This window comes from Hypanus sabinus, unplaced genomic scaffold (assembly GCF_030144855.1).
Source record: "Hypanus sabinus isolate sHypSab1 unplaced genomic scaffold, sHypSab1.hap1 scaffold_393, whole genome shotgun sequence".
In the NCBI taxonomy this organism is placed as follows: Eukaryota; Metazoa; Chordata; class Chondrichthyes; order Myliobatiformes; family Dasyatidae; genus Hypanus; species Hypanus sabinus.
This window is the reverse complement of record NW_026781280.1, coordinates 408,929-433,715: the sequence shown is the minus strand read 5'-3', so window position 1 is coordinate 433,715 and position 24,787 is coordinate 408,929. Positions and strand designations below refer to the sequence as shown.

Below are 24,787 nucleotides of genomic sequence, written 5' to 3'. Positions count from 1 at the left end.
GTCTTCCTCAGTGAAGACTGATGCATAATACTCGTTCAGTTCCTCCACCATCTCCTTATCTCCCATTACAATTTCTCCAGCATCATTTTTATAGATCCTATATCTACTCTCACCTATCTTTTACTCTTTATATACTTGAAAAATCCTTTAGTACCCTTTTTGATATTATTCGCTACCTTCCTTTCATAATTCATCTTTTCCCTCTTAATGACCTTCTTTGTTTCCTTTTGTCAGTCTTTACAAACTTCCCAATCCTCTGTCTTCCCACTACTTTTGCTTCCTTGTATCCCCTCTGCTTTGCTTTTACTTCGGCTTTGACTTCTTTTGTCAGCCACGGTTGCATCCTTTTTCCATTCCAAAATTCCTTCTTCTTTGGAATATTTCTGTCTTGCACCTTCCTCACTTCTCGCATAAACTCCAGCCACTGCTGCTGTGCCGTCTTTCCCGCTGGTGTCACTTTCCAGTCAACCTTGGCCAGTTCCTCTCTCATGCCACTGTAATTTCCTTTACTCCACTGAAATACTGACACATCGGATTTCGGCTTCTCTTTCTCAAATTTCACAGTGAACTCAGTCATGTTGTGACCACTGCCTGCTAAAGGTTACTTCCATCTCTTTAATTACTAAGGGTTCCTTCACTTCCATTTATCTAATCACCTCTGGTTCATTACACAATACCCAATCCAGTACAGCCGATCCCCTAGTGGGCTCAACGACAAGCCATCTCGGAGACATTCTATAATTTTTCTCTCTTGAGATCCAGTGCAGATCTGATTTTCCCAATCCACCCGCATGTTAAAATCCCCGACAATTATCATAGCACTGCCGGGCTAGCAAGCCTTTTCTGTTTCCTGTTGTAGTTTGTAGTCCACATCTCTGCAGCTGTTGGGAGGCCTGTAGATAACTGCCATCAGGATCCTTTTACCGATGCGATTTCTTAGCTCAACCCATAAAGATTCTGCACCTTCCGATCCTATGTCAACTCTTTGTAATAATTTAATATCATTTCTTACCACGCTATCACCTTTACCTACCTGCCTGTTCTTCCGATACACCGTGTATCCTTGGTCGTTCAGCTCCCAGAGACACGCATCCTTTAACCACGTCTCAGAGATGGCCACAGTATCATACCTGCTAATCTGTAACTGTACATCAAGATCATCCGCCTTATTCCTTATGCTGCGTGCATTTAAGTAGAACACCTTAAGTCCAGTATTTGGTATTTTTACATTGATTGCACTGCAACTCTATTTTAATGCAACTCATCCCAATAGCTGCAAATCTGCGGCATTATCTGCCTGTCCTTCCTGACATCCTTACTGCTCACTACATTAGACCTATTTCTCTTTTTCTCTCCTCCGCTCCATCATTCCGGTTCCCATCCCGTTGCCATATTAGTTTAAACCCTCCCTAACAGATCTATTAAACCTTCCCGCCTTGATATTGGTATCTCTAGGATTCAAGTGTAACCCGTCCTTTATGTAGAGGTCTCATCTGCCCCAAAAGAGGTCACACTGACCCAAAAACTGGAATCCCTGCCCCCTGCTCCAATCACTCAGTCACACATTTATCCTCCACCTCATTTCATTCTCACTATCAATATCGCGTGGCACAGGCAGTAATCCCGAGATTACTAACTTTGCGGTCCTTCTTCTCAACTGCCTTCCTAACTCCCTATATTCTCCTTTCAGGATCTCTTCACTTTTCCTACATATGTCATTGGTACCGGTATATACCACGATCTCTGTCTCCGCACCCTCCCACTTCAGGATATATTGGACGCGATCAGAAATATCCCGGTCCCTGGCTCCAGGGAGGCAAACCACCATGTGGGTCTCCTGACTGCGTTCACAGAATCGCCTTTCAGACACCATAACTATCGAGTCCCCTATTGCTACTGCCTTCCGCTTCCTTTCCTTACACTTCTGAGCTACAGGGCCGGACTCTGTGCCACCGTTGCTTCCCCGAGGCAGGCTGTCCCCTCCAACAGTACTCAAACACGAGTACTTATTGTCAAGGGGCACAGCCACTGGGGTACTCTCTAGTAGCTGACACTTCCCCTCCCCCTGCTAAACGTGACCCCCCTGACTGCCTTCCGCTACCGCTGTGTGACCACCTGCCTGTAACTCCTCTCTATCAACTGCTCACTCCTGCTGACCAGATGACGGTCATCGAGCTGCAGCTCCAGTTCCCTAATACGGTCCCTTAGGAGCTGCAGCTCGGCGCACCTGTCGCAGATGTGGACATCAGGGAGGCTAGATGACTCCAAGACCTCCCACATCCGACACAGAGAAGAACAAGCTGCCGTCACACTCATAGTTCCCCTTTCCTCAAATAACAGGAAAAACTGAAACCTAAACCTGCCTTGCTTCGCCCGCTTCCGCCTAGGCCCGTTGAGCCAAAGCCCTTAAACCTTCACTCTGCTCCCGGCAGACTCCACTGCCCATAAACGATGCTGCCCGCTGTTTAAGAATATTTCCTTTTCTAATCTTCCCAGCTTCTCCGGCCGACGTCACACGCCTGCGCAGCCCCGCCCATCTTAACTCCGATGAGAATAAGAGAAAGTCAAAATGGCTCCCGCCGCACTCCCGTTCTGATCTCCGACTTCCTTCTCCAAATATTGGAGAATATTGACAAAGAATGACGGGGTTCTTGTTTGCTGATGTAGAGATGGGCAAGGAAAATGGATTTCAAACATGAATAAGGGGCGGGAACGGGTAGAGAAATGTGCATTTCAACACATTCCGAATACCTGCCCTCACGAACCGGAAAGGTCATGATGCAGTGACGTATAATTATGGTTTAATTAGAGAACCTTAAAGTTTGGATGTGATTGCACTGAAACCGCTGCAGAAGTGCCTCACCAGGAAGTTGCCAAACAGGAAACATTTCAGATATCAGCAGAGAATCTAACATTCAGTTCTCGAAACGGAGGAGGAAGAGGTGCTTCATGAGGAAGTTTAAAACATGTTACAGACATACTGGGGTTCAGTGGGTGTAACTACGTCTACTTATCAGCTGCATCTAATATGAAGGTACAGGTTTATTGAAACTGTAAGTTTTAGCATTCTTTAGCGGAAGGTGTTGAGTTTCTTCAGATGTAGGCATTTGACGCAGCGATTTAGTTCCCACTCTGCAACCCATGCTACTGTATTTTCAATATTCATAATAATGTCACTTCTACATTAGACAAAAAATCACCCGGCTTGGGTGTTCGGTCTCCGGAGTCCCTGTGTATGGACCACTGGTTCGTCCTGCGTTCTGTGCTAAAGCTCATTCCACTGTCCTTCGAATTATATTCCACCACTGGCATAACAGTCTGTGTGTTCTTTTTCTATCTATCTATCTATCTATCTATCTATCTATCTATCTATCTATCTATCTATCTATCTATCTATCTATCTATCTATCTATCTATCTATCTATCTATCTATCTATCTATCTATTCGTCTGTCTTCTGCCTTCTGCTGTCTGCTTTTTATCTGTTTGTCCCTCTAACTATATGCTGTTGTGTCAGATATTGCGAATTTGATCGAGTGGAATTCACAAGGAGGTTATCAATGAGAAACACTTGTGGAGTTTAGGACATTATTATTTTTTCAGTCTTACTGAACCGATTTAACAAGGCAGACTGAATGTCATGATCCATTAGCCGACGGATCGGTGAATAGCAATCTCTCACTTGGTGCCCCAGATTTAACGGCATTGATGATATATTATTGGAGAGACCTAGAGTGCAAAAGGTAAGTGAAGGGTCACATGATCTGGCTGAGAAAGTGAAGCACTGCGAGCGAATAATCAACTATAATGAAAATTCAAATTTTCAGCCCTAATGTGGCGTCTGGAGAGACAGAGAAACAACGTACAAAGAACGATTCAAGAGAGGATGAAGATTAACATCAAACACCCTTCCGTTCCCAACTAGGGAAGAGCTCCAGCATCAGTTTTTCCAACATAACAAAGACTGCTATCCAAGTCTCTACACTGAATTTCGCCGGAGAATGGTTAGATGCCGCTGTTCCTTTCAAAATCAGACTGCAATTGTCGTCTGCATGTAAAGTTTGTACTTGAAGTTCGCCTACTGAGTACTGAGTGATCACTTGTTCTCCCCATCCACAGATCTCATCCGCATGATCATAGAGCTCCACTTCTCTCCATCTCTCCATCCAATAGAATAGCAATACGTCCCTGCCCATACCAGATGTAATGCAGCCTGTCAGAATACTCTCCAGAAGTTTTTTGAGTTTATTCGTTAATCTCATAATGAAGTACTGGATATCCGCTGTCAAGCCTTCTTTAAAACTGCATCGATATGTCGAGAGCAGGTTAAGTCTTCAGAGATCTTAACACCCATGAACTTGAAATTGCTCACCCTCTCCACTTCTGATCCCTCTATGAGGATCGGCATCTCTCTCCTTCCTGAAGTCCACAATAACTTTCTGAATGCCTCCATGGGGATGGTCTGTTTGGAAGTGGAAAGCGGGAATCCAGTGTGTGCGGTCTCGGTCGCTGCACTCCGGCTGGAGGACAATGACGGATGTGAGTGTCAGTGGATTGGCGACCTTCCCACAGTTTAGAGCGAGGCATCCGAGTTCCACGACTCACGGTCCGGTGAACGGAAGATCGTAAACCAACCATTTCCATTATTAGGGGCGAAACAGTTGAAGGGATTGTTTGTTGCGGTGACAAAGTGGATTCAAAAGACACAAAACACAATTTCTCATTTACTGACTTATGTAAGACCAGACTTACGTGTCTAAAATAGACGGGACCGTCATTTAAATAAGCAGCCACGTTGTTATAAGATCGAAGAGTCTACACTGACAGAGACTCGGATCTAGAAAAGCAGAGACCAACATCACTTCGGAAAGCCTAGCGAGGTGAAATTATGAAACGATGTCAATATCAGCACATAAGTACTTGACAAAAGAATAATCACTTCGATCAAAGTAAGAAAATGAAAATAAAAGCATTGGATGCCTGAATCCTCCATTCCGGGAACACGTTTCAGCCGATGGTAGCATCTGTGCTCAGTAGCAGTGCGGATGCAATAGCAGAGTAACAATGGCACCATACATAAAGTGACCAGCTCCGGCATCTTACCGGGTACACCAACCGCTACCAGTGTGGGATAGTAAATTGCCGCGATGTAGTAAATCGCTGGATATCCCATATTCCGTTCGAAGCAGCGTTCAGTTGTAGGGAACGTTTCAGCTGCTCAAATGGACTGGCAATCGGTTTAGCAGACTTTTATTGAGAAGAGAACAATTCCACTGAGGCAATTAGCGTGGCTATCACATCAGGGACATTAGTGACAAGCAAGTGTACAAACACAATTAAACTATTTTTACTCCCCGTGTCATGAATATGACTCTTCAAGGGATATTGCTATCTATTTACTTTAAAACTAAATATGATGTGAATGTTGCCAGTTTAATTTCCATGACACCTGACCTCAGCTCTTTAAACAGGACATTTCTTTTACATCAGTGTTGTGTCTAACAGAGGACTTCCTATTCAAGTTGATGTATGTTGTAACATTCAACGGAGCTCATTCGCTTCTGAAATTGAGAGAAGGGGTTTAGTCTTGCAGGTGGAAGGGAGAACACTTCTTTATTGAAAGGAATATTCCTTAATTATTTTCTTTCGTTCATGCCAGTCAATCCAGGCGGTTTGGGTGATGGAAATCACAGTGACAGCTGATATGTGTTACAATAAAATACACTGCACTTATATTCTTTAAAACTCATTCTTTAAAAGATCCACAGCGGTATTCCAGAGATCCGTGATCAAAAACGGAATGTGTCCTCCGGAGATTAGCAAGGACTGTGAACAATTTGAAGAACAAAGTTTTCCAGCCGTTTGACCGGAAACTGACCCCTTCCGGTGAATAACTTGACCACCGAAAAGACGTGACGTGCGTTTTAAACATTTTAAACATTTGAACATTTAAATACTTTAAACATTTTCTCAAACTTGCCACAATTCCAACACTATTTCTCCACCCGTTCTCTGTCTGAACGAAAATAGCAAGTAAAACTTGTGAAAAATCCACAGGTTCCCAGGCTGTTCTAATATTTGCTACGAAGTTGTGTTTTTTTCCTTCTGATTTACTGTCAGGTATATTGTCTTTCGAACGTCACTATAAGTATGTGCAGAACAGATCACCTGTCAGTCACAATTCTCCCTGTTCTGGCAGTGCACCGCTCCGTGCCGATTGTGGTTCTCGTACCGATGAGCGGCCCTCGGTTTATTGAAGAAAGTCTCATCACTCTGTTTCCATTGTGGAACTCGTACTAAAGTACGACCCTCAGTTGACTCGAGAAATTATCACCTCAGCGTTCAAATTCATCCGTCCAAAGCGAATCACTTCGTACGTTTCCGAGTTGAACTCTGTTTGTAAATTCTCAGCGCTGCTTTGCGTCCGGTCACCGTCCTGTTGGAATCTGTGACAACCTTCTATACTTTCTATACTTTGAGGGATAAAATTGGTCCCTTAGATAATCAGGGTGGTCATCTATGTGTGGAGCCGAGGAAGATGGGAGAGATTTTGAATGATTTCTTCTCTACGGTATTCACTAAGAAGAAGGGTATTAAATTGTTTAAGTTGTGGGAAACAAGTAGTGAAGTTATGGAACAATTAGAGAGGTGGAAGTACTGGAGCTTTTAAGAAATTTAAAAGTGGATAAATCTTCGGGTCCTGACAGGATATTCCCTAGGACCTTGAGGGAAGTTTGTGTAGAGGTAGCAGGAGCTTTGACGCAGATCTTTCAGATGACATTAGAAACGTGGATTGTGCCGGAGGATTGGCGTATTGCTCATGTGGTTCCGTTGTTTAAAAAGGGATCTAGAAGTAAGCCTAGCAATTATAGACCTGTCAGTTTGACATCAGTGGTGGGTAAATTAATGGAAAGTATTCTTAGAGTTAGTATTTATGATTATCTGGGTAGACCCGATCTGATTAGGAGTAGCCAGCATGGATTTGTGCGTGGAAGGTCATGTTTGACAAAACTTATTGAATTTTTTGAAGAAGTTACGAGGAATGTTGACGAGGGTAAGGCAGTGGATGTAGTCCATATGGACTTCAGCAAGGCCTTTGACAAAGTTCCACATGGAAGGTTAGTTATGAAGGTTCAGTCGTTAGTTATTATTGCTGGAGTAATACAATGGATTCAACAGTGGCTCGATGGGAGATGCCAGAGAGTACTGGTTGATAATTGTTTATTGGGATGGAGGCCAGTGACTAGCGGGGTGCCTCAGGGATCCGCTTTGGGCCCAATGTTGTTTGTAATATACATAAATGATCTGGATGATAGGGTGGTAAGTATGCCGATGATACTAAGGTAGGAGGTGTTGTGGATAATGAGGTGGGTTATCAAAGCTTGCAGGGAGATTTATGCCGGTTAGAAGAATGGGCTGAACGTTGGCAGATGGAGTTTAATGCTGAGAAGTGTGAGGTTCTACATTTTGGCAGGAATAATCCAAATAGAACATACAAGGTAAATGGTAGGGCATTGAGGAAAGCAGTGGAACAGAGAGATCTAGGAATAACAGTGCATAGTTCACTGAAGGTGGAGTCTCATGTAGATAGGGTGGTGAAGAAGACTTTTGGAACGCTGTTTTTTATAAATCTGAGCATTGAGTACAGAAGTTGGGATGTAATGTTAAAATTGTACAAGGCATTGGTAAGGCCAAATTTGGAATATTGTGTACAGTTCTGGTCACCGAATTATAGGAAATATATCAATAAATTAGAGAGAGTGCAGAGACGATTTACTAGGATGTTACCTGTGTTTCAGCAATTAAGTTACAGAGAAAGGTTGAACAAGTTAGGCCTCTATTCATTGGAGCGTAGAAGGTTGAGGGGGGATTTGATCGAGGTATATAAAATTTTGAGACGGAGATAGAGTTGACGTGAATAGGCTGCTTCCATTGAGTAGGGGAGATTCAAACGAGAGGACATGATTTGAGAGTTAGGGGTCAGAAGTTTAAGGGAAACACGAGGGGGTATTTCTTTACTCAGAGAGTGATAGCTGTGTGGAATGAGCTTCCTGTAGAAGTAATAGAGGGCAGTTCAGTTGTGTCATTTAAGGTAAAATTGGATAGGTTTATGGACAGCAAAGGAGTGGAGGGTTATGGGTTGAGTGCGGGTAGGTGGGACTAGGTGAGATTAAGAGTTCGGCACGGACTAGGAGTGCCGAGACTGCCTGTTACCGTGCTGTGATTCTTATATGGTTATCCATAAAGCACCAATCTCCACATCATTGCAAATATAGTAAACCACCCTTCCATCTCCTCATCCAAATCGTTCATAAAAGCACAGAAATCCGGGGGTCTCATAACAGATTTCTGCAGGACACCTGTCACCAACACCCAGGGAGAAAACGCTCCATCCACAATTATCCTCTACCTTTTGTGGGCCTCAGTTCTGTATCCATCAGCGAATTTTCCCTGGATACCAAACCCTCTGACATTATGAATAGTCCTACAATGGCTAAACAAAGCCTTATTAAAATGCATTTATACCAGATTCATTAACCCCCACTTTATTTGCAGAAGACCACGTCAGAAACGTGTTTATCTCTTCCATTTTCCCCGCTTTGACTCGGCCGAGTGCAAAAATGTGACCTATCCTTCTCCTCAGGGTACAAACCGGAGGTGGTTGCCCAACTCATTGAGTGGACAACTGCTCTTCATCCGCACTACCGCCGATTGCCTGAAACGTGAATCTGAGAGAATGACCTCATCTCGGTCCAGAGCATCCCTTTCACAAGATGCTTTCTGGAACTGAGCTGCTAGATGACATTGATTATCTCCAAGAGGTTTGAGTGCGTTAATATGATACGAGTCCAACTTGTTTGGAACAGTCTGAATTCGATATACTGGTGGACTGGCTCTGTCAGCGATATCATATGTCCCGACAAATCGCGATGATGTTAAGGGGCTTAGCTGATGGAAAGACATTATAACTTTCTGTCCGATTTCCAACTCCAGCGGGTTTGTTCGCACATCGAAATAAGCTTTGTTCTGCTGTTTATTCCATCACATTTTATGGGCGGCGACTTAATGGGTCGACTTAATAGAATCAATTAATTGCTACTTGCATTGGTCCTTTCCAATGCCACCAAACTCTGACTGTGATAAATCTAGCCCAAACGGATATTCTAACACTTTTATTTTCGCTAGCAATGTCTTTAAAGTCCCGCTCATTCATTCAGCAATTCCACTGTATTGTAGTCAATAAGGTATACCAACTTGTTCCATCACATTTTGTATCACCTGTGCAGTGTAGCGGGGACCATGATCTGGTTCTATAATCCTTGGCAATGCACAACGGTAAAAAAAAACTCTCTCCAAACAAAATCCTGGCTGTAACGTTAACGGTTTTCATTATCTAGTTGGGAAAGACTCTATCGATTTGATGAACGCATCCCCTATCTCGAGCATATAGATCAGTCCTTCAGGGCATGGAGGTGAAAATCCAAGAAAATAATCCTACAAGTTAACACATGGTCCTTCTACGGAGCGGGTCTTAAAACTGCTTCTATTGCCGATTTATCTGGGTTATCAATTAACACAAATCAAACAATTTTTACGATAATGTACATCTCCTCGCAGTTTTGGCCACCTACACAGATTCTTCTGCTGTCCTATAGCTCCATCTGCTCCTTGATGCTCACAATACATCATCTGGTTTCTTTCACAATTCCGCATCTCAAACCTACCACTATCAACTAACTTCCAAATCAGTGACTGTATCAATAGATATTTCCCATAATCTTCAGAATTCTCTCCTGTTTGTACTTTTGTTAAGTCCTGATCCTGTTGCGCCGTCATGACTCAGTCTATATGTGTAGAGTTTGCTGTCTGTGATTGCTACCTCTATATCTGGATTCCATTTCGCCACCCAACTTGTTTCTAGATTGGTTAACTCACCAGCCCTCCAGCTTCCCTCCGGGGATGTTTTTGACTGAGCCTACACCTTTTTAATCCATCAGTGTTTGCTCTTGTCTTCTCGAATACTTACTTCAACAAGAGAGCTGATGGTAAAGGTTTGCCTTCTTTTGCGATATAACCTCTAGATTCCCATAACGGTAAATATTCAGTCAAAGCACATGCGTATACGGCGAATGAAGGGAGATGGGTCACGTAAAGACATCAGAATTCAGTGTCATTCGGTATCTTGTTCAGCGCAGGAGTAGTGAGTCACAGGGCTTGTTCCTGTTCTCCACTGTTCCATGATCCCAACATGTCCAGGTGATGTGTTCACATTTTAATGTGAATCTATTCATCATCTGCTGTCCATTCACCTACATTCATCTAGTTCTTCTGCATTGACGGGTGTAACATAGGAGCGTATTGCAACACCGGAACAAGCTCTCCCGCCAGATTTGTCCCTGACGAGCGTAACACTCCCGGCTCTGCCGTGACGTAGCAGTGACAGCAATTTCCCAGAGTTCATCAGTCAACCGCCTGCTGGAATGCGGACCATTCGATGATTCCAAATGACAAACTGGAGTTTCCCTCGCATTCCTACTCATAAACTCTCTTAGTGCTGCACAGAACAACGTAGTTATAATTTTCCCAATCAAAATGCATGACAAATTGCAGAAGAGTCCGAAACTGTCAGAAGAAAATCGAGATGATTTCTATATTATTTATAAGTGGGACATAACTCGAACAGATTCACGCTCTGGTTCACATTGAGGAATATGTGACAGTTTCAGCAAACGTAAGAGAGTCCAGTGTTATGATCCCAACCCCCTCCTTTGTGAGAATCGCAAAAGCACCCGGTGAGGTGAGGGGGGGGGGGGGTGTCAGTAGATCCAGGAAGTGAGAGAGAGAGAAAGGTGGAAAATTGCACGTCCCACCAGGGATACAGAATAAGATGCCAGCAACTATTGTCTCATGGAGACCACGTGAAAAGCCCTCGGGCAAGGTGGGCTGGTTGAGAGAGAGATTGCATTATCCCAACCTGATTGACACCTGCGACCCCGTGAGGAAGTATAAAGGAGAGTCTCAAGGGGACAGCCCCTCAGACGCACCCAGAAGACACGAGAGAGTGTTCCCGCTGCAGCGGGATGCCATTCTGAAGGAAGCCACGTGCGTTAGATTCCGGGATTGCAATTTGTGGCTGGAATCACAGAAAACCGCTTTTAACTGACATCGGGGAAAGGAAACCAACGCTCCCCCGATTTCACAGAAGATTCATCAAGACTCGGCAAGTTCGGTCTCTGCTCCCCCAATCCCTCTCTCTCGGTCGCCCTACGCAAAAACCCAGCGATTTTCAAAGGGCTGAGGCCTGCAGACTTTCAGAGTGACATTTATATTTCCAACGGACAATCTATTAACCACTCGACACCAGCAGAGCTCACTTCTTAATGATGATTATCACTATACCCGCGCTTTAGATTGAATGTTGACAATGTGCACTATCTGAAAGTATGTATTAACCCTACTTTTGTGTCCCTTTACGAATAAAACGTTTGAAAATAGTGACATCAGCCTTCAACGGATCTCTTTATCTTTGCTGGTGAGTTATCCAGTTACGGGATACGTAACAACTTGAGGTTTCTCGTCTCGGGATTTGGCACCAAATTGGGAAGCCAGTGAATCGGGCTTGTAGTCCAAAACTTGATTCTGGTTACGCGGGTAGCCAAACGGGAAACCAGCAAAGATGGACGTGGGTGAATTTATGGAAAACCCGACGGTGGGGGCGCTAGAGGCGGCCACCAAATCAGACTTGTTAAATTTAGCGAAGGGGTTGAACCTCACAGAAGTGAGGTCGTCATTGAAAAAGCGGGAGGTACGAAGGGATATAACCCAGTATTACATTGGGAAGAAGGTGTTTGAAGCTGTGGTATTGGGAGATATCCCTGAAGAGATACCATCAAGTGGGACGGTTCAGTTAGAGGTGGAGAAGTTGAAGTTGGAACGTGAAATTAAGTTAAAAGAGCTGGAAGCGGCTGAGAGGGAAAGGCAAAGGCAGCATGAAATTAACTTAAGGAAGCTAGAAGCAGAAGACAAAGAGAGGGAACGGGCCTAGAAAGAGAAACAGAGGCAACATGACCGGGAAATTGAGAAGATGAAGAACGAACGAAGAGATCAAGGGTTAGACCAAGCAGAGCGGTTTAATGTTAGTAGGGAGTTGAGATTGGTGCCCCCGTTCGAGGAGACAGATGTCAATAGCTATTTCTTGCTTTTTGAATAGGTGGCAGTAAATCAGAAGTGGCCAAAAGAGCAGTGGGTGGCGTTGTTACAAAGTGTGTTAAAGGGGAAGGCCCAACGAGCATATGCGTCTTTGTCCCTGTGGGAGGGAGAAGCGGAGAATTATGCTGAGGTAAAAAAGGCCATTCTCCGGACTTACAAATTGGTACCTGAGGCCTGTAGACAAAAGTTTAGAAATTTAAGGAAAGGGTGGAATCAAACGTATACCGAGCTAGCCCACGAGAAGGGGGTGCTCTTGGACCGTTGGTGCACCGCGGAGGGAGTGGGCGAGAATTATGGGCGTCTCAATGCAGAAAATGCCAAGAGAAACCAGACACAACCCAACACATTCCAGGATCCTGCAGCAGTTGAACTCAATCTGATTACTTATGCAGGTAAAATCAAGTGGCAAAAATCATTCACCAAAATCCTGCTTTAAAACACAAACTGATGAATGACCACGGTAACTTCATTAAGGCACCATGACTTCAAGCCTGATTCAGTTAAGGACATAATCTCACAAATTATATGATAATCAATACATTGTTTCAGATAGGATCATCTCAAATAACCATTCAGATATAATATTACAGAATAAACAAGCAGGAATAACTCCCTCAATAGGTATAACCATTCTCAACACACACATGTGCCTCGACCAATGGGGCCCCTCACCACAGGCATTTTTCGTCAGTCAGATAACCAAGTTATTTCGTCTGCCAATTAGCGTCCACATGTTGCTACTCTGTCATCCATTGTCACGCCCCACTGTTGAGTCCTTTTTCCTCATCATACGTTCTTAGCCCATCCATCGTCCAGAGTCCCAAACTCTGCCCTGTGCAGACCCACCTCTGGTTTCTGACCCTGCTCCTTTGAACACCCAACTTATGGGTTCCCATTCCAATTTAAGTCTTTAGAGGACAGTGGTGTTTCCAACAACCCTTTAGAAGCAGGGAAAATGAGTCATAATGTGGAAATAAGTTGTGATTAAGGAGGTTAACGAACAATGTCATTCTTCATCAGCCCAGAGATTAGAACTGCAGCCATCTCGACTTCCTCAGTCTGCAGAGAATTCAAGGGAAACAACACGGGGGGGGGGGGGGTTGGTGGATTTAGATGGACGGATGTGGAACAGATTCACTGGCCGGGTTCAGCAGGCCTGAGTACACCAGTTGTGTTATAAATTCACTAAGTACCAAACACAGAGTTTTTTTTATTAGTTTTTTTATACATTTTCTACATAGCTACAGATAAAAAAAAGCCCGGATCAAAATGAAGAACATTGATACAGTGCAAAAATAAACATACAATAATAATATGATACGAAGAAAGATAATTGAGAAAGCAGCCAAATTGAAGACATGTAAAATTAGTGTCCTTCCCAAGCCCCGCAACAAAAAAAAAACTCCAGACCAACCACAACACAATATAGAGAATATCAATCAGGACAATCAAACCCCCGAACTGTGAATACACTGAGCAACAGAAGGTATTAATGCCTACTACCAAAAAAAAGGAGCTGAAAGCAAGGGACCGAAAAAAAAAAAACCCTAGTCAAGAGGAAGGTTATGAAAGTACTCAATAAAAGGTCCCCAGACCTTATGGAACTTCAAATCCGAATTAAGGACTGAATAATGAATTTTTTCAAGGTCTAAGCAGGCCATGATATCGTTAAGCCATTGAGCATGTGTGGGCGGGGCAACATCTCTCCATCTAAGGAAGATTAAACGCCTAGCCAGGAGAGAGGCAAAAGATAATATTCGACACTTCGTCAAACTCAGACGTAAATCTGTCTCACCCCCGAAACCAAACAAAGCAATTAAAGGGTTAGGTTCTAGGTGGTGATTTAGAATATACGATAACGTTATGAAGACATCTTTCCAAAATTTCTCCAAGCTAGGACAAAGCCATTACATATGAATGAGAGAGGCCTCGCCCCTTTTGCATTTATCACAAAGCGGACTGATGTTACAGTAAAACCGAGATCATTTGGATTTAGACATATGGGCTCTATGAACAATCTTAAACTATAAAAGGCAATGGCGAGCACACAGCGAGGTTGGGTTAACCGATTTGAGAATCGAGTTCCAAGTCTCATCGGATAAAGAGGTATTTAAATCATCCTCCCATGCCATTTTAAGTTTATCCACAAGGGCACGTCGTAGGGCTGCTAATTTATCACGAATAAATGATATTAAAACTTTACCTAGTGGATTAATAGAAAGAAATAAGTCCATAACATTTTTCTCAGGCATTTCAGGGAAGTTAGGGATTAAAGGAGTAATAAAGTGTCTAATTTGGAGATATCTAAAAAAATGAGCATTAGGCAGATTAAACTTAGCAGAGAGCTGTTGAAAAGAGGCAAAGCGATTATCAATAAAAAGATCTTCAGAATGTCTAATGCCCTTCCTATACCAATCATGGAAGGCTGAGTCATACGTAGTAGGTAAAAAAAAAGGTGATTATGTAAGATTGGCTGCCCAATAATATAAACAAAAGTTAGGTAAAGCCATGCCACCATCTTCTTTAGATTTTTGGAGATAAACTTTGTTAATTCTAGAGCGCTTATTCTTCCACAGATATGACAAAATAACAGAGTCTAAGGAATCAAATAAGGATTTAGGAATAAAAATTGGGATTGATTGAAATAAATATAAAAGTTTAGGGAGAACATACATTTTAACAACATTAATACGACCTACCAAAGACATAGATAGAGGTGACCAATGTAACAGACTCTGTTTTATAGTATATGAAAGATTGGCAAAATTTTCACGAAAGAGATCTTTAAACTTCCTTGTGAATATAATCCCAAGATAAGTAAATTGATCGTGGACTACTTTAAAGGGGAGATCACGAAATGTTAATTCTTGTGCTTTTTTATTAATTGGGGAAAGTTCGCTCTTATGTAAATTAAGTTTATATCCAGAGAACTGGCTAAACTGGTCAAGAAGTGAAAACATTGGAGGTAAGGATGTAGACCGATTTGAAAGAAAAAGTAATAAGTCATCAACATAAAGAGAAACTTTATGCTCAACACCCCATCTCCAAATCCCGGTCAGTTCAGGACAATTTCGAAAAGCTATCGCCAAAGGTTCTATAGCCAAATGAAAGAGAAAGGGACTTAAAGGGCATCCATCCCTGACGGGTGCCACGTTTGAGGTTAAATAACTGGGATTTCTGAGATTTAGTTAAAACAGAGGCAGTCGGACACAAATACAGCAATTTGATCCAAGAGATAAAACTTTGACCGAAGTCAAATTTTTTCTAAAACTGCAAAATGGTAGTTCCACTCTATACGATCAAATGCTTTCTCCGCATCAAGGGAAATAACACATTCAGGAATCCCAGTTGGAGGTGAATATAAAATGTTAAATAAACGCCGAATGTTAAAAAAAAACAGGAAGACGGTTTTTAATAAAACCAGTTTGATCATCAGAAACAATAGAGGGAATAACAGTTTCTAATCTATGCCAAAACTTTGGCCAAGATTTTAACATCAACATTAAGCAATGAAATCGGCCTATACGAGGAACACTCTGTTGTGTCTTTACCCTTTCTAAATAAAAGAATAATAGAAGCCTCATTGAAAGAGGGTGGCAATTTGCTGTAGTTAAACGAGTCAGATAATACTGAAAGTAACTGAGGGGAGAGAAGTGAAGAGAATGATTTATAAAATTCTACAGGGAACCCATCAGGTCCAGGAGATTTCCCTGAAGACAGTGCAGAAATTGCAGTAGATATTTCTTCTAATGACATAGGCGCATTGAGTTTGGCTTTAAAATCAGATGAAAGTGAAGGAATATTCAGATTATTTAAAAAATGATCGATAGAGATATTGTCATTTAATGATTCAGAGGAATAAAGTCGAGAATAGAATTTTTTAAATACATCATTGATTTCTAAGTGATCCGATGTAAGGTCTCCATTCTCCTTCCGGATCTTTGTAATATGTTGCTTGGCTTTGGAATGCCTCAGCTGATTGGCTAGAAATTTACCAGATTTGTCACCATGAATATAAAAATGACTCTTACTTTCAAGAAGTTGGCGTTCGACAGATTGAGTGGACAGAAGATTAAATTTAGTTTGAAGTTCTACACGTTTCTTGTATAGTTCAAGATTCTTAGTTTGCGCATAGAGTTGATTCAACTCTTTAATCTGATTGATGAGGTCTAATCGATCTGCACAGGACTTTCTATTAAGATTTGCTGTATAGGAGATTATTTGACCCCTCAGATATTCTTTCATGGCATCCCAGACAATCTGGGAAGACACTTCAGGTGATGTATTGGTGTTAAAATAAAAGGTTATCTGATCCTTGATAAATTTTAGAAAATCATCATCCGATAGTAAAGTCCAATCAAACCGCCAGTGTTTATTCCTCTGAGGAAGGCCAGGAAAATTTAAGGACAGAGTAATTCGGGCATGGTCAGAAATCAGTATACTCTGATAATCACAAGAATAGACAAATGGAATGAGTTGATTGTCGAGTAAGAAGTAGTCAATTCTAGTAAAGGTATGGTGAACATGTGAAAAAAAAGAATAATCTCTCTCAGTAGGTTGAAGGAAACACCATATATCAGAGATATCATAATTAGAGAGAAACGATTGAATAGCTGAGGCAGATTTAGTAGGTGGAAGACGGAGTTTAAAATAGAACTGGTTTATTTGTCTCAGATCCAGAATATTAAACTGCAGTTCCATTAAAGGTGAATGTGCAGCAGAAAAATCTCCTCCAATGCCCAGTGACCATGGTGCAGAACTGGGTGTGGTGAGCAGCAGCAATAATTGCAGAGGTCAGCACCGACAGTCACTCCCAAAATTGCATTCAGCAACGGTGATGGACTAATATCCAGCATGCAGCTGGGAAACTTTCTCCCCAGTTTGAACCCGGTAGTGTGTCACAAGTGTAACACACTGTAAGGATTCATTGCTGATGTAATGGCCTCTCTGTAATGTTTCACTGCTGAGGTAATGGTTTCTCTGCAGCAGCAATGTTTAGGTTACCACTAGAGATAACAGGGTTTTGGAGTGCAGAGCTATCCAATGACAGAAATGTTCTTTCTTGTGAGTCTGGAAGAGAGATTTTCATGGCCTTTTGCTGGGGAGAGATGAGAAGACGTGAATGGAGAGAGCGGGCCCTTTTTCCTTTTTTTTTGTTTTCTTTACTGACCCTTTATTCAAAGTAAGAATTATAAATCTTAATAGTGTAATCACATATTATGTACCATTTGTTACTTCAGGTGTCACACAGACGCAAACCTATAAAACTACCAGCAACAATTGAACACACTTGGGAGTAGGGTTTTGCAGTGAACAAACACTATTTTAGTGGTAACTACTAATAATAGTGAACTTAAACCAGATAATCCAAGGGTTAGAAATGTTATGCATATACAGGTGTGAATACAGGTTTCCCCTGTATCTAAAGCTAGAGCGTTCCTATGAAACCATTTGTAAGCCGAAATGTCATGAAGCGAAGAAGCAATCACCATTAATTTAAATGGGAAAAGATTGTGGATGTTCCCAGGCCCAAAGAATAACCCACCAAATCATACCAAATAGCACATAAAACCTAAAATAACACTAACCTATAGTAAAAGTAGGAATGATATGATAAGTATACACACTATATAAAGTAGAAATATTGTATGTACGGTGTAGTTTCACTGAAAATCCAGAAGATAGTGAACTGAAATTGATTTGGAGAGAAAAAAAATCGGCACTTGCACGCATGCATACACAACTGCCGCACAAGGCTTCACGGTCACGGTAGTCTTTCTCGGGATAAACTCACATATAAAGCAGGCATCATCTTTATCGTAAAAGCGAAAATCCTCTTTGGTTAGAAAAAACAGGTACTAACGTAGGTCTTTCATAACAGTGAGCTGTTGTAAAGCGAACGTCCGAAAAACGGGAGCCACCTGTATATAAAATCCAAAACCTAGGTGGTAAACGATATAGTCAATAGACAATAGGAAATAGGTGCAGAAGTAGACTATTCGGCCCCTCGAGTCTGCACCGCCAGTCTTACGATGATGTGGTAGATTCAATTTAGTTCATAAGATTGGAGGGGGAGGGAGGGAGGGAAGGAGAGGGAGAGGGAGAGGGAGATGTAATCCAAGTAAACAGGTGTTGTCGACCTTTTCCAATGCCCATCAAATCTTCCAAGTTAGCCAGACGTGACCAACTCAAGAGCACCTTCTTCAAGAGAAAGTCTCCCAACCCAGGCAAGGGTTAGACTCACCGGTAGATCCCACAGGGTCGCTCTTACACGCACTAACAGCCACAGATCGATTCTTCTTTATCGATCCTCAAATCCCACCCTTGTGGGTAGAAGAATGTCCAACTAGCAGAAACTTTCATCACTAGCCTTTGAGCGTCCACATGTCCTGCGAGAAAAGCAGTTACGTGTGTTTAAATACCGTTGTGCTGAACACCATCTGTCCATCACGTAGCTCCGCCCCCTCTCTCTGTAAGAAGTCGCTTGCTTGTTCTGTGTCGGTAGAGGATCATTCTGACCTTGCTTAACCACACAGAACACAAACATTAGCTGGTCACCATAGCAACCCAGCACTTCTGTAGAAATCCAACAGCGTGTCCAAAGTCAGTCTCGGTTCTCTTTGCATTTTAAAGAGACAGTTCACAGAAAGGGGACACATCACTCAGTATCCACCCAAACGAGATTCTTCAGTTTGGCCAGACTGGGGTGGGCAGGCTATAACCCCCTCTGTTAAGCTGCCAGCAGAACTGAGAGCTACATAAGATTAGATGACTGAGTGAATCGCTTCCTACATTCACAGCCGGTGAATGGCCTCTCCCCAGTGTGAACTCAGTGATGCACACTGGTTGATTTGGCTGAGAGAATCTTTTCCCAAAGTCTGAGCAGATCGGTCTCTACCCAGTGTGAAGTCGCTGGTGTGCCTTTAGGATGGATGACTGAGTGAATCCTTTCCCACAGTCTGAGCAGGTGAACGGCCTCTCACCAGTGTGAACTCGCTGATGTATCTTCAGATGGGATGATGAAGTGAATCCCTTCCCACAGTCTGAGCAGGTGAACGGCCTCTCACCAGTGTGAACTCGCTGATGTATCTTCAGATGGGATGATGAAGTGAATCCCTTCCCACAGTCTGAGCAGGTGAACGGCCTCTCACCAGTGTGAACTCGCTGATGTATCTTCAGATGGGATGACGAAGCGAATCCCTTCCCGCAGTCTGAGCAGGTGATTGGCCACTCTCCGGTGTGAACTCCCTGGTGTGCCTTCAGTTGAGATAACTGAGTGAATCCTTTCCCACAGTCTGAGCAGGTGAACGGCTTCTCTCCAGTGTGAACTCGCTGATGTATCTTCAGATGGGATGACGAAGTGAATCCCTTCCCACAGTCTGAGCAGGTGATTGCCCACTCTCCGGTGTGAACTCCCTGGTGTGCCTTCAGTTGAGATGTCTGAGTGAATCCTTTCCCACAGTCTGAGCAGGTGAACGGCCTCTCTCCAGTGTGAACTCGCTGATGTACCTTCATTTGGGATGAGCAAGTAAATCCCTTCCCACAGTCCGAGCAGGTGATTGCCCACTCTCCGGTGTGAACTCCCTGGTGTGCCTTCAGTTGAGATGTCTGAGTGAATCCTTTCCCACAGTCTGAGCAGGTGAACGGCCTCTCTCCAGTGTGAACTCGCTGATGTATCTTCAGATGGGATGACGAAGCAAATCCCTTCCCACAGTCTGAGCAGGTGAATGGCCTCTCTCCGGTGTGAACTCGCTGATGTACCTTAAGTTGAGGTAATTCGGAGAATCCCTTCCCGCAGTATGAGCAGGTGAATGGCCACTCTCCAGTGTGAACTGACTGGTGTTTCAGTAACTTATATGACGAAGTGAATCCTTTCCCACAGTCTGAGCAGGTGAATGGCCTCTCCCCAGTGTGAACTGACTGGTGTCTCAGTAAGTGAGCTGATGAAGTGAATGCCTTGCCACAGTCCGAACAGGTGAACGGCTTCTCCCCAGTGTGAATTCTTTGGTGTACCTTCAGTTGAGATGACTGAGCGAATCCCTTCCCACAGTCTGAGCAGTTGAATGGCCTCTCTCCGGAGTGAACTCGCTGATGTATCTTCAGTCGAGATAATTCAGTGAATCGCTTCCCACAGTCTGAGCAGGTGAACAGCCACACTCCAGTGTGAACTGACTGGTGTCTCAGTAACTGATATGATGAAATGAATCCTTTCCCACAGTCTGAGCAGGTGAATGGCCTGTCCCCAGTGTGAACTGACTGGTGTCTCAGTAACTGAGATGACTGAGTGAATCGTTTCCCACAGTCCGAGCAGGTGAATGGCCGCTCCCGAGTGTGAACTCGCTGGTGAGCCATTAGGTCAGATGACCGAGTGAATCCTTCCCCACAAATTCTGCAGTTGACCAGCCTCTGCCCAGGGTGAACTGACACCCCTTCTCACTCACAGGACAGGTGAATGGCCTTGCCCAGTGTGAGCTCGCTGATGTACCTTCAGTTGAGATGACCGAGTGAATCCATTCCCACTGTCTGAGCAGGAGAATGGGCTCCCCCCATGTAAACTAACGGGCATGCCAGTTGGTCAGATGATCGAGTGAATCCCTCCCGACAGTCTGAGCAGGAAGGATGATTGACTGAAACCCTTGCTCCACTTCTTAAATATCTGGACAGAGACAGCAAAACTGCTGTGTTGTGTTCGAGATTCCCATACTAAAATTCCTTGCCATTTTTAACCTGTAAAAAGATTTACAAAATCCATCAATGAATATAGGACAACATTTCAGATGAGATTACTTGAGTGTCAAGGTGGGAGCTGGCATCACACTGTTACAGTGAATTTTAACCCAAGTCAGAGAGAGAAATCACCTCCTGACTGGGCAGAGTGCTGGTATCTGGAAGACCATCAAACGCTCTGATGCTCTTCCTGTCTCTATAAGAATGGGGCATTTCTGCCGTCTCCAATCTGTGACCTGGCTCAGTTTTACTCTCTCCATTGGTATTATTCTGTGTTCCCACTGAGCTGCATGGGTTCCTGGCCCCACAGTAACTGAAACACTCTCACGCAAATAGCCTGCAATCCATTCCATGCACCCACAACTCTCTGTGTAAATAAAGTTACCCCTGACATCCCCTCCATATCAACTTTCAAGCACCTTAAAACTATGCTCCCTCACATTAGCCATTTGAGCCCTGGGGTAAAAACCTCTGGCTATCCACACAATCAGTGTCCCTCATCATCCTATACATCTGAAAAAGGCTCTAAACATAAACAAAGATATTATACATTTCTTTGAGGATTTGTTGGGAATAGACAACATTATGACAGTATAGATAGGGTACAGGTAAGCAGCTTTTTCCACTGAGGATGGGTGCGATGACAACCATAGGTCATGTGTAAGCGGGGAAGTGAAAATTTAATGGGAACATTTGGAAAAGCTCTTTACTGAAATGGTCGTGAGAGCGTGCAGTGAGATGCCAGCACAAGTGGTGAATATGAGTTTGGTTTCACCATTTAAAAGAAGTGTGGATGGGAGCCTGGATGGTAGGGGTATGGTGGGCGATGGTCCCGGTGCAGTTATTTGCATTAGACAGTTTAAATGTTTGTTTGGCATTGAATGGATTGGGCAAATAGCCTGTTTCCGTACTGAACTTCTCCATGTTTCTGTGACAGAGAAGCTGGCTAAACTTGCTTGGAAGGGAAAGATAGGAGTGACAACGGAGCAACAATGGCTGGAGTTTCTGGGAGCAATTCAGGAGCTGAGTGATCGATACATCCCAAAGAAGTGGAAGCTTTGTAAAGGCAGGAAGACACAGCTGTGGCTGAAATGAGAAGCCAAAGCCAACATAAAAGCCAAAGAGAGGGCAAACAAAAGAGCAAAAACTATTGGAAGCTTTTAGAAACCAACAGAAGACGACTAAAAATAAGTCCGATGAGCTCGGGGGTGGAATTATGATACTGTTGTCATTAATGAGTCTTGGTAGCACCCAACAGTCTGAGGCATTTAGAGGAACAAAATATCGGGGGCCTCAATATCTCTTGAAAACCAAGGCTCCCTGCACCAGTTACCTTTCAGCATACAAACTCTACACTCCCAAAAATGTCTCTTCTGAAGGCCTCCCACTTACCAAGTACTCCTTTGCCAGAAAACGGCCTATCCCAAACCACACTTGTCAGGTCCTTTTGACACCATCAAAACTGACCTTTAATCCCCTCTGTTCTGTTCCCCTAACTAACGAATCCCCTATCACCCGTTTGACTTTCCTCTGCCAGGTAATCCCTCCATCCCCAACAGTTTCTAAAGCGGCCCACCTGGCTGTTGTGTGGGATGGCAACAAGAGTACTCTGCGATGGCTATTTAACTTCATTCCCCTTCATGTCTCTCACCTAGTTTCCTGTCTCCTGCACCTTAGGTGTAACTCACCTCTCTTCATGTCATATCTATCACCCCCTCCAACTGCTGGATGATCCAAAATTCATCCATTTTCAGCTCCAACTCCTCAAAGTGCAGCTGGGTGCACATCTTGTAGGTGAGGGTGTCAGGGACACTGGAGTTCTCCACACCAATGTCCCCTCTAATTTGTAATGACCAGTGTGCACAGAAATCTTGTACTGTGCATTCTTTTACCCAGTGACGACATGTGCACTGCGAATTTTATATAGAGAGGTATTCATTTTAACAGCCAGTAAATCACTGTCTGTAAGAACTGTGATCTCCTCTGGGCTCGATCCAGTTCATCTGCCCTCTCACACCATGTCACAGGCCTGTAACGGGTAATGAAGGATTTTCTCTCCAGTGCTTTTGCACTTTGTCCATAAGTGGTTTGCTTGCTAAATTATGCTTTAAAAAGTCAGATTTCCAAATATCACTCCAATTCTTCCCTCTTGTAAACTCTCCAACAACTTTTGCATCACCACAATACACACAGGTATCACCAGTTACAGTATTGTACATAAATATTTCCCCTGAAGTCTCCCCCAATGACTGACGGTGGTGAACTCAGTGATGGCAATGCCAATGAATATGAAGGGAAGGGCAGTAGTCTGTCTCCCTGGAGTCTGGCACATTTGATGTGAAATCTACTTGTTGCCCAAGGCAAAGGTTTTTGATATCATTATCTTCCAGAGAGAATGGTACAAAACATGTCGTCACGGGTTGAAAAGTCCAGAACAAAAGGAGGTGGAACAAGCAACACACACAAAATGCTGGAGGAACTCAGCAGGCCGGGCAACATCTATGGAAAAGAGTACTAATGCTGAGTTCCTCCGGCATTTTGTGTGTGTTGCTTGGATTTCCAGCATCTGCAGATTTTCTCTTGTCAGTGATCGGAGGTAGAACAAAGGTGATTTTCTCAACTGGTGATGTAAAAGATTTTGTTCCCTTTCTCCCGAGTTCCTAATCCTTGCATTTAGATAGCTGGTGCTCAGCTCTGTCTGAGAATCCATCAGTTCCCATTCACTCAGCGGCCGGAAGCTCCCCGGGGCCCGTGTACGGATCGTGGGGCTGAGAGAGAGGGAAGAGAGCAGGACTGTCCCGGGATTGCGGACTGTGATGTCCGGATTTCACAGGAATCGTTCTGAAGTCGGTGTTTCAGAGAAAAACACGGAGAATCACTCTTACCTCCATCCGACATTTTCAAGGCCTTCAGTGTACTATGCGCATGCGTGACACTCGGGGACGTCCTCAGCCTGACGCCTGCGCATTTCATCGGTGCCTCAACGACGGCGAAATTTTTAACTCATGGCCCTATGGGTAAACCCGGTGCCATTAAAGATTTGAGCAGTTACCGGTTCAAGGTCCATACCTTATTTTTTTCGTGTGTATCGAAAAATCTGCAGCTGTTTTAACGCAGAAAGCGGCGCCCATAAGCAATATACTCAATATCAACGCGTATCTAATGCCAAAGTAAAATGCAGTTATAAAACACAGGAGATTCTGCAGTTGCTTGGAATACAGAGACGCACACACAAAAATGCTGGAGGAACTCTGCAGTTCAAGCAGCAACTAAGCAACGGAGTACACAGGCTAGGCATGCTGAAAGGGCTCGGTGTAAACGTTGTCTTTTTATTCCTCTTCACAATTGCTGTCTGTTGATTTCCACCAGTATTTTGCAGAAATTAACCCACCCTTTTTTTCGATCAACTAGTTTCCAAGTGCTTCTAATCTTTCTTTTGTAGCCAATTCCAGCTGCTCTGATTCCTCCTCCTCGTAAACTCTGGACCCCATCTCTCTTTGCAGCCCCAAAGCCTGACTCAATCTGGCAACTCTCTGGTTTTTGACTCTGCACCATCGAAGATTCACTCGCTAGTCTGCTGTCAGACTTTAGAGGTGCATTGTGTTACGAGACCGCAGGTTCGTTTACTGTGAGTGTCACGTTGAGTGCCTGAGTGAGGCGGGTCTGTGACGTGAAACACATAGGGGGAGGGAGGGAGGGAGAGGGGAAAGGGTAGAGGAGGGAGGAGGAGGGAGAGGAGAGATGGGGAGGAAAGGGGGGAGGGAATGTCAAAACCACAGTGAGCTCATCGTCTTATTCAGACTGGAGAAAATCATGCGGGTGTATAAGATGATGAGAGGCATTGGTCGTGT

At 43.6% G+C, this 24,787-nt stretch overlaps 1 protein-coding gene across 1 annotated transcript; it reads right to left on the bottom strand.

The window, feature by feature from the left end:
- Positions 1–18,275: 18,275 nt before the first annotated feature.
- LOC132388727 (zinc finger protein 585A-like) lies at positions 18,276–23,866 on the bottom strand. Its single transcript, XM_059961114.1, has 2 exons — positions 23,822–23,866; positions 18,276–20,936 (listed from the first exon to the last, which is right to left on the bottom strand). Exon 2 carries the CDS (start codon positions 20,559–20,561, stop codon positions 19,104–19,106), a length of 1,458 nt encoding a protein of 485 aa, XP_059817097.1. The 5' UTR covers positions 20,562–20,936; positions 23,822–23,866; the 3' UTR covers positions 18,276–19,103.
- Between the last annotated feature and the right edge of the window lie 921 nt (positions 23,867–24,787).